At 35.5% G+C, this 11,322-nt stretch overlaps 1 protein-coding gene across 3 annotated transcripts in view; it reads left to right on the plus strand.

Moving 5' to 3' along the window:
• Fgf12 (fibroblast growth factor 12) overlaps window positions 1-8,125 on the plus strand; it is a 567,597-nt gene extending 559,472 nt beyond the window's left edge. For all 3 annotated transcript variants that reach the window (NM_001395084.1, XM_017597854.3, NM_130814.2), the window contains one exon: window positions 5,718-8,125. In NM_001395084.1, the coding sequence (NP_001382013.1) occupies window positions 5,718-5,836 (119 nt within the window). In that variant the 3' untranslated portion in view covers window positions 5,837-8,125. The remainder of the gene's footprint in view (window positions 1-5,717) is intronic.
• Window positions 8,126-11,322: the final 3,197 nt, after the last annotated feature.

An 11,322-nucleotide genomic window follows, 5' to 3' on the forward strand; every position in this document is an offset into this window, starting at 1 on the left:
GTTTATTAGGGGATGGAGAGATGGCTCAATGGTTAAGAGCACTGGTTGTTCTTCCAGAGGACTGGGTTCAAGACCTAACACCCAAATGACAGCTCACAAGTGTCTGCAACTCCATTTCCAGGGGATCCAACATCTTCAAACAGACATACAGGCAGGCAAAGCTTCAGTGCACATACAATAAAACAGATAAATAAATAAGTGTATTAGAAGTATTATCCATGGCATCTAGATGAAGACACCGTTAATGCCTTATACTCCACGTTGTCTCAAATTGTCACAAGAGATGATAATAAATCTGAGCTTCTATGAAACCATGTGTGAACTTCAGTAGACAGGAAAGATAAGGAGTTTTGTTTCATTTTTGTTTTTACATTTTCCAGTTTAGGATTTTATTTCTTGGTAAGAAGAAGAGAATGTCACCCTCAGACACTCATACTTGAAACAGGCCAAGATGCATAACACAAAGTGTGCAGGAAAAATATGCACAAGAATGTATTAATATAATGTTTCAGCTTCTAAAACAAAATAAATGTGTTCTTGATAATAGCCCTTTGTAACAGAAAGCCCTCTCCCTAACAGTGACTGTACTTTGATCTATGACAATCGACCTGATTTCTTTCTGGCTAATAGAGTGAAAAGCTTAAATCCGTCATGTGCTCTAAACTGTTTGCGAATTTTGCCCAGGGGTACTGGAATTTATATCATTATTAGAAATAAGGTCTAGACAGGTCCCTGGACATGCCTCCTTGAGCTTCCTACCTCAGTTATAATGGCTACATATTAATAAGAGAACCCCACATTCTAATTCTGATGCTTGTATGAAATCATGCTGAAGTCTTACCATAGACTCTGTGATTGTCATTTCCTGTGTGGGATTCACTATTCTGAATTTATGAATAATTGTTTGTCTTGACTTCTTAGGGTCTAAATTAAACTTCTTCCAAATGAAAGCACCTATTAACTGGCTTGAGTAAACAAAAACAAACAAACAAACAAAAACCATATTGCAATTGCTGTCCAAATTGGAACTCGGACCAGTCAAAGCAGATAAGATACAAGTATATCTCAGATGCATAATGAACCCTGAGCCAGATTTGCTTCTTTGAACCTAATGTTGTATTTGCAAGGAACTGACCAATCAATGAACCTTTTCCAACGTGTTTCTTCTGAGAGCCCTACCGTGAGATTCCAATTTTCCTTGACTAAACTGACTGGCTGAATTCATGCCATGTAAATATTTTTGATAAAAGTAATTGCATTATTAATTTTTTCTAGACACTCATGTATTTGATGGGCGGACATATTCTTTACTCTCATTTACTATGGAAATTAGATAGATGTCTGTTCACTCACATAATGTGATCAAGGTTTCCAGTTGTTGGGCTTGTAATTTGATAAGATCTGTGTCTACCTAGGCCTAGGTCACTTCTCCCTCACCACCTCCTTATGTTATTTTATCCCGTGTTTATGTTTAACTTCATAGTATGTCCGAAGCACGAGGTTCACAGCATCAAATAAATGACTACACTGATACTACATACACAATGCAGTCCTAGATTTTCTCATTGCATTATTGAATCTTCTCCCCAAGCCTATATTCTCTAGATTATATTTCAGTTCCCCACTCTTTAGTTTCAATACTGAGACATACTTCTTATTACTAGGAACTGGTTGAATATACATAGGCTAGGAAGAAATCTATTTACTTTATTTAGCCTGTTTGAGGGTTTTTTCAGTATGTATGTAAGTGCCTTGCACAGTGTGCATGCCAGTGGCTAAGACGGTCAGAAGAGAGTCTCAGAGTCACTGGAACTAGGATTACACACGGTTCAGAACCTCTATGTTGGTTCTGAAAACCAAAGCAGAATCTTCTACAAGAACAGTAAAGTGTTAACAGCTGGGCCATCTCCCCGACCCAGATAGTTACTTCTTTTACTCAATAGTTACGTTCAGGGCAACTAGGGTGTTTTTAATCATGAGAAAACACATAAAGAGAATGTACCATTTTGGTGCTGTTAATGTATTCTTCATTTACAAGCCTTCAGCAGCATTCCCCCACCCCCCATAATCATGGTTGTGTAAAATATGTTCAAGTGCCTCTTTGTTTTCCTTTTCTTTTTTGTTACATATCCAGAATTGCAGCTGTTAGACGCTTTGAAAATCCTGTGTGTAATTATCTTAACAATCATCATTTCTCACAGTGGCCCTATCATCTTTCCTTCTGAGCATCAGTACATAAGCGTTCCAATGTCTCCCCATACCCGCCCACACTTGTTACTTTCTACCTACTCTCTTTAGCGAGGTATGTGTTTTCAGGACCATTTCTCAATCACACTAGCAGTATTTAGGAAAAGAAAGACCAACTTAAGTATTAATTAATATGCCACCATAATAATGTAAACATGTAAATATAGTCTAACATTAACCCGTTGAATCTTGTTTTGATCAAAACTCGAATGTGGATATTTGCATCCTAGCTCTGCCACTGCTTACTCGCTGAGACTAGGGAAGTCAGTTGCTTTATATTTTAAAAATAAAGTCAATAATTTCTGACCTATGATGATCACAGCATTATTGTGATTGGCAAGTGAGAAGAGGAACTTAAAGTTCATGTTTCAACTTACGACGTATTCGTTGGACACCTGTGCTCTGTCTCCTCTTAAATTGTTCCATCAGTTATCCTGGGGTATTCAGAACTGAGCTCACAGAGAATTATCACAAATACTGGAGACGGCCATCATCACACAAGGAGTGCTTGTCCTTTCCCCGTCCTTTCTCTTTACACTGTAATTGAATTGAATTGGGCTTTGTAAAGTAATTTCAGTCCTAAAATTTGATTGAGATCTATGTCCCTGTACTTGTTACCTTCTAAAGTTCAATGTTTTGCTGAATTCCAGGACTTATAAATGATAATGAAAATGGAATTGGTTTAATAGAGTTCTTTCCCTCCCTCTACTCCTCCCTCCCCTCCTCCCTTGTTCCCTTTCTCCTCCTTCCTTCCCTCTCTCCCTTTCTGTCTCCCTCTTCCCCAACCTCTCCCTCCCTTATTTCCCCTATGCCTTGTTCGCCTCCTTGCTCCCCATCTCTGCACCCAAATACAATTCCTCATCCAAATTCACATTGGGAGCGGCAATGCGGAAAGCAGAATACTTATTTTATTCACTGAGTGAAGGAGAGACAGTTTCCTTCAGTGAACTGGAAAACATGCCTGTTAGCCATTTTGTTTATTAAAACACTGGATTTTATTATTCAATTTAATGGGGTATAACAGGGACAGTGATTGACTTAGCCTGAAAGAAAATTGCATCTTATATTGTGGCATTATTAAGTTTTACTTTTATAACTTGTAAAATTCCACAGGTCAGTTTGGACATTTCTTTGCAGACTCTATTTCAGGGATGGCCAGTAGGCCACAATTATTTGAAAAGGTGTCTGCATCACTTATTTTACTGCCAGTATTTGTGTGTTCATATACAAAGTACTTTCTGTATATGTAAGAAATAGAAAATACATAACATTAAAAGTATATATATATATATATGTATGTATAACTAACTTGGGTTATGTAATATATATATATGTATATATATATATACACATATATATATAGCTTGGGTAGAACCAATAAAGAGAACAGAAGGGATATTGTAATTCTGGGAAACACACTATACAAATGCATTATTTAGTGATAATTGGGCAGTATTACCCTTCAAGTACTCCCCCATGGTAATTTTGAAGTAATCTGTGGCCCTGTACTTTTTCTGGGTATTTAAACACAGAAGATTTTTTTCCCTCCATTGAGATTATAATTTAGTGGAAACTGTGGGTTTTCATAGCTGATTACATGATGGTGTTCTAAAAGCTACTTCACGGCATCCGGCAAATTGCTTTCCAATGCAATCACTCCATCAGCTTTGAGTCCCCCTGCGCACTAGCCAGTCACAGATAAGTGGATATCTTATGCACAAATAAAAGTTTGCTTTCACCCTTGAGATTTGGTATGTTTTTCTACTTCCCTCCTAACAGGAATACAATTTAGAGCTAGTACACTGGAGGGACTTTAAGAATCTACACGGATACACTATCAGAATTTTCCAATATTGTTTTTTTGTTGCTTTTGTTAAAGACAAATCTAACCATTAGTAAACATCAGACTCAATTCTCTGAACTAGTAGTGCATAGTTGGCCTGCAGGCTGTACCGTCCTGCTTCAACCAATGGCATTTGGAGATATTGGGAGAATCCATGGTAATATTTAAAATTTAAAAATTATTTAAAAACTTCATCGAAAAATACATGTGAAATGCTCTTACAAAAGACATTAAATAAACATATTTCATAGCTATATTCTATACTACTGAGAGAGGGTGTATTGTATTTCATTGACATCAGCAAGCACCTGCAAATGTATTAAAAAAGAATTATCTCAAACCCACCATAGAACTAATGACTCAAAAGTCGCATAGTAATAGTATCCTTACTTAGTATAAATGCACACTATGGCATGCATGAAGAAGAAACTTGAGCTAGTGTTTGTATTTTTTAATCTAGGTTTTAGATGTGGTGTAATGTCTTTGGCCAGAACAGTTTAAACTACATCCTCTAAAATATGTTATTTAAATTTTTAACTAATAGCGTTATTTTTAATCTTGATCAATTTAATTATTTGGTACTTGTTTATGCAAATTGACATGCCATAGTTCCAATTATAAAAGTGTCTCTGAGTTGATACTGTCAATAGGCAGCGCAGTCAGCCTGTGGACCAAATAATACAGTTTCTAAAGATGCACAGCACCCTCCATTCACATCCAACAGAGGAAACTCTCGATGTTGGAAACAAGATTCAAGGTACTAAATCATTGTGATGACAGACAGAATAGACAAAGATACTTATTTGCTCTTATTTCAAGAGGGAAAGTAAGTTCTGATACTTAAGTAAAATATGCCTATGAAGACACATTTGTCTCTATTATAGTAACAGCCCAGTGAAGAAAGGGACTCACTATGGTGATGTATCTTGTAAAAATGGCTATGAATTGGAAAATCTATTCATTCTAAGCAATAATTGAATAACAGCCATGATGACAGATGACAACCTTACCCAGACAAAGAAGAGAGGATGGGAACTTAGTGTGAAGTTGAAAAACCACACTCCCTATAGAAGAGTAACTAAGGAGAGGGCTTGATTCCTTGGCTTGGGTAAAGGGCATTTGGACCAACTAAGGAAATGCACTGATATTTCTCTACTTCTCAATCCCCACTCAAACATGACCTCTGATGAAGACTGCTGTCAAAATGGGAGGTAAAAATTTATGGCTCCTGCAATGTCATAAGTTTGTAATGGGTTCAAGATTAGGAGCATGTCAAGAAATATCCTCTTCCAGAAACTAGGCTTAAGAAGAAGGTTTTAGAAGCAAAATATGTCTAGTTCTAACAACTGTGTTTCTGATTTCTCCTCTCAGTTGAAGTTATATTATACGCATTCAGAGACTATATAGATTCAAGCATTATCTCCCACAGTACAGGAATAACTGACGTGTCTGTAGTGATTGTGCCTGACAGAAGCAGAAAGGACCATGTAGACTCCTGAGACTAACACTGACACAATGTTTGGGAGAGGAGCTGGTGACAACAATAAAAAATCTAATTCGAGACATTCACTGAAGCCAGATTTATGTTGGTCATACTAAGTAAGTTTTTGTTGATTTTGCCTTCCAGTGTGTATGTACAGAGAACCATCTCTACATGAAATTGGAGAAAAGCAAGGACGCTCGAGGAAAAGTTCCGGAACACCCACCATGAATGGAGGCAAAGTCGTGAATCAAGATTCTACATAGCCTGGCTGAGAACTCTTCTGTTCTTCCCTCTCCTCCCCTCCCTTCTTCTTCCCTCCCTTTCCCCGTTTTCTCCAGTAAATCCACCCAATGAGAGAGAGAGAAAAATAAAACAGCATCACAGGACTTAGTAGCTGAGATACTGCACTAAAAATCTTCCTTTGTGTAGGACAAGAAATTTGAACCAAAGCTTGCCTGTTGCAATGTGGTAGAAAATTCACATGCATAACAATTATTGCACATAAGAGCAAAGGAAAAAATAAATCGGGACTCCACAAACATTAAATTTAACTGTGTTGTTATTAATAGAGGGTTAATTGTAATAAAGGGAGGCTATAATGCAGACAAAACAGAGTCATTGAATGGATGTAAAAGGTTTTGAGAAAGTCACTTAAAATGTCATTGAACTGTAAACCCTTTTAAGTTTTAGAGCATTCTGTAATGTGCAGTTTTGTTTCGTTTTTGTATTTTCTTTACACTTCTGTCCATGATACACAATTACATGCTGTTTCCAGGATATTCATTTTCAATCATAAAATTGAATATGACAAAATTATATTCTTTTAATATCTGATAGACACATAGACAGGGACCAACTCACATGAAGAAAAGTTTTAAACTTATTCTTGATGTTAGCAATATTTTTTTATTTTAGAAAAGGAAACTCTTGTGTTGCATTTAATCATATTAGCTGATTTAATTCCTTTGTAAGGAGATTCACATTCTTCAAGCTGAATATTATATTTTTATCTAGGTATTGATCTGGAATTTTATTATTTTTTTAGACATTCAGTGAAAAGGATTTTAATGTATTCCTGAGGAGACTTAAAGAACTCCCGGGCATCTGCTGAAGAAGCATAGGCTTCTTGAATTTTCCATCCAGTCTTAGTGGGAGTATCTTTGAGTGTGTATGTTGAACTTATAGCTGTCATAGAAAGTTGATTTTTTTTAACCATACCTTGCAGAAGGAGAGAAGAAAGATGGGTTTTACAGAAGGAAATAAGTCTGATATATAGACTCAAAGCAAAATTTCATTGCCTTTTTACATCGCCAGGGTTTTGCGTGTAGATTGTTTTCTCAACTCTAGGAGAACTTAGGAAGTATGGCTGTGAAATTCCTACCTTATCATCTATGAAGCCAGTGGCATGTGTGTTGGGTTTTATCCACATTTATAAGCCTAGTTTGCAACAATTCTACATTGTAGAAAACAGAAGGTAATTAGTTAAACATAGAATTTTCAAGGGACAGAGGAAAAAATGTGGAATTAACAGCTTTGAATCTAGTAGCCAGGGTTTTGTGGGTGGGTTCGTGCAGTGAAAAAGAACTTCACGTAAGTGCGAGCAAGTGCACTATTAGAACACTGAAGTACTAGAAAACATTAACAAAGATGTGAAGCTATACCACGGCATTGAAATCCTAGATCTACTTCGCCCTGGATATCAGGAATGGTGTAGAGAAATCCAAATTCAAACAAACCAAACCAGAATGTTAAAAAAAATGTTTGCAGCTTTATGGATATCATAATGAGAAGACTTAAGCATGTAACTTCTCCTATATCTCTACTGTCCAGCATGTGTTATTCCAACTAGGACTCCCTAAAATACAGACTTTGCAGAAGATCTAAGCCCTCACTTCAAACCTTTCCACGGGTTGCTGTATTCTATTAAGGTCAACATAATGTCCCCCCTCTACACAAACATTATTCTTCAGTGTAATTCTTGCCCTATAAATTTATGTTCTCTGGAGGGTGGCAGAAAATGTACTGGGAGAATTTTTTCATAAACTTTGGAAGAATAGAGGTTATGCACACAGACAAGACTTTTCAACAGATTTTAAATAGAATATATGTAAAGCAACAGAAATATATATATATATATATATATATATATATATATATATATATGTTGCTCTCTTAGGAAAAGTACAACTATGTAAAGACACACATCCAGAAGTTGTATTTGTTGTCACTGTTGATCCAACTTGATTATAAGTACACCTGTCACTTCCAGGACCAAACAAATCCCAAGCACAAGGCCTTATTTTCTTTAAAAAAATAAATAAATAAAGAGGCTTCAACAAAATGGGTCATGGGCTCTTTTAAAGGGAAGTGCCTGGAGTTTTTTAGGTGATATGTTTACTAAACCATAATGCACTGAGGTACACAGGAAGTGTCATTGGTGGAAATCACAGTTGCCCATCTCTCTGAGGATTTCATGATAGAAATTTAATCTCATTATTTATGAAAATATAATGCTGATATTAATCTCTAATAAAATCCCTTCTCTATTTTCAGTGGTTGTCCATTGTTCCTCATTCAGACACACCTTTGTCCCCATCCTTTCAATGGTTAAAACAACACTTTCTAAGCACTCAATCTGTCTCTAGTTTGCCCTCCATATCATGGTTAGGAAATGTAGATGTGTTTTGGAAATTAACTTTGTATCATTTGCATCCGATTTTAAGACCAAATTGAAAGCCTCACATTCTTATTATTCATAGACGTGAAAAAAATGTATAGAGCACAAGGTGGACATTTGCTCACTCTCTGGTTGCTATTGAAGTAAATTGAAATCATAAATAGAACCAATATTCACTGTCTTAGGTTTAAAATACATGAAGAAATATAAATATATAACCATTCAATTTCATTAAAATGTGGGTCAATTTCAATGGTTATTTTTCAGCTTTATTCCAAGTAAAATATTTTTTCACTGTGACAGTCTTTGTTCTATTGTCTGCCTTCAACTCATCTATCACCTGTCCTTTTTTCACTGTAATGAGTGTTCTCTTTTCGTTGTTTCTAAGACACTGCAAGAGGATAATCCCAGGAAAGGACTCGAGTAGAGAACTATAGGAGCCCTTATTAGCTTTTAAGCTAATGGACTTGACGTTGCAAACAAAACTTCTGTGATTCTCACAAAATGGCTCTCTGGTCAATATTCTTTACTTGATATTTTAGCTAGGTGTTTGAGGTCTAGAAGCAAATGGTGCTGAAGTTCTACCTGCTAGCTTAGAGACCTTGTGCTTCAGGAGACAGAAAAACAGTAAGCCATCCTTTTCTTAATCATAGTGATACTTTAGGTTTTGAATTACATATATGAAGTTTATAAGACACTTTTTTTTAGCCATTACGGATTGACACAGGGAATAGGCAATAACATAATGTGACTCATTATGGACATCAATACAATCCAGAAATGTATACAGAGTAACTCTCCTACTTAGGGAAATGGCGATGTTGTTGTTTGGTATTATTTTTCAGTTTGTGATTCTGTCCTTGCCACAGGGAAGGTTGAAGATGGTCAAACAAGAGGAAAGGATGGAGTGTGGCTTTTTTATTGTGTTCTAAATGGTCCTTAGGTCCAACCGGGGACCCCAGGCTGATTAGTGAAGAATCATGATTGCTTCAACATTAATTTATGTTTTAAAAATACACCCAAAGATAGAAAATCTACCCTTATACCCTGTCACTTAGAGTACAAGGTCTTGTTTTTGAGGTTTTCCATGAAGTAGGTTGATTTCTTCTGCACAAGGTGAAACACAGTTGAACTTAAAAATGCCATGCTTATTTTAATGCCATAAAAAGCTGAGGCTATTACTCTGTCATAGACTGTAAATAGCATTTTTTAAAACCACAATCACATTCAAAATTGTGGATTGTTCTACAAATATATATGTGTATATATACATATGCTTCTGAAAGGAGGATATATAAAATTTTTATTTGCTTTGTGGTCATTCATTAGGTAGTCAAAATAAAGAGGTTTGAATGCAAAACTTTATATATAAATGTATATTTCTAATGATAGTACAAATTGCCACTTCATAACAAAAAAAGAAACAGGTGGGAACAATGCTAAAGCACACACGACTGTAGAAGGCTGGTGCGTTTTAATCCCTTCTAATGCACTAATAGTGCTTTAACTGTTTCTTAGAAGGCCATAATTCCCAGTATAAATCTCAAGTCGATGTTGAAAGTCTGGTTGAGGGATAGTCAGAGGAAGTGAAACGCTGATCTTTATCGGGATATTTTGGAGTCTATATTTAAAAGTCAAGATTTAAATCCAAATAGAATGAAAATTGCTAATGTTCAGGGATGACATACTGAGCTTCATTGACAAATAAAAGCAGAGAAAGGGAAAATACTTAACGTTACAACAGCATTAAAATAAGGCGATGGACAGTGCATCATTAGTTTTACTAGCTGGAAACAATGAGCGATGTTTTCTTGTCTTTGCTCCAAGCACAATTTAATGACAGTAGCCGTCATTTTACTCAAAGTCATTTAAAAGGATAAAATATATAGCCATGAATAGAATTGTTATTAGCTCCATTTCAAGGTTAAGTGTTATATAATCTTAGTAAACGATTGACACTAAAATGATCAATATATATGTTATATGAAAAATACAAGCAAATTAATATTTGTTTCTGCATTAAAACACAGATTATTCAAGTCACTATTTTTTTTCTGAAGATCAGCTTTGTAAAATGTTTATACACCACCACATTTCTGAAGTGAAAAGAAATTAAAATCTTGAGATATCCGTGCATGAAGAATACTGGGACATTTTTAAAACAACATTAAACTTCTCCAAGAAGTCTCTCCTTTTTATTTAGTGTGTCTGTGCTAAAATGGGTGACTAAAAAAGTCTGTCCTGTGCAGGAAGATATGGCTTTCTAGATGGACAATCAACTACATTTCATTCAACAGCCAAAAGTTAATACTTTCTAATTGTAAAGCTACCTGTGGTGACCTAATACATGCTTTTTCTAGGTTAAGAACCAGAGTATATAGCCTTTATTTCTTCATTCACTAGTTTCTGTCTAGACTCTTGGTTAATTTTAGGTATGGTGAACTAAATTTTAATCTCTAAAATCCAATTATTTCAGACATATAAATCCTAGAATGCTTTTCAAATATGTGTCACTTACAATGATGTGTCATTTAGAAGTTGAAAAGCATTGATGATGCAGAAGGGGAATCTAGGAAATCAAGGATATGAGAAGGAAAGAGAGTTGGTCTGTAGAAACAAATATGAAATAGGGCTGCCTGAAATAGAGAAGAATTCGAAAGATGTTCAAACTTTGGGAACTACCAAGAAATAAAATGAGGAAGATGTTCAGGAGTTTGGAAAAAAACTGAGATGAGATTAATAAACATTAAAAGTTATTCAAAATGTCATTAGTGCACTCTCTGGATGATTCTTTTTTTTTCTTTGTATCATTCTCTTTATTTGGTTGATTTCAATCCTGAGTTTAACTGTTTCCTGCCTTCTACTACTCTTGGGTGAGTTTGCTTCTTTTTGTTTTAGAGCTCTCAGTGTTGTTGAGTTGCTAAGATAAGATCTCTCCAGTTTCTTTACAAGGGCACTTAGTGCTATGAATTTTCCTCTTAGCACTGGTTTCATTGTGTCCCATAAATTTGGGTATGATATGTCAACAGTTTCATTAAATTCCAGGAAGTCTTTAATTTCTTTCTTTGCTTC

This window comes from Rattus norvegicus, chromosome 11, assembly GCF_036323735.1.
Source record: "Rattus norvegicus strain BN/NHsdMcwi chromosome 11, GRCr8, whole genome shotgun sequence".
NCBI lineage: Eukaryota > Metazoa > Chordata > Mammalia > Rodentia > Muridae > Rattus > Rattus norvegicus.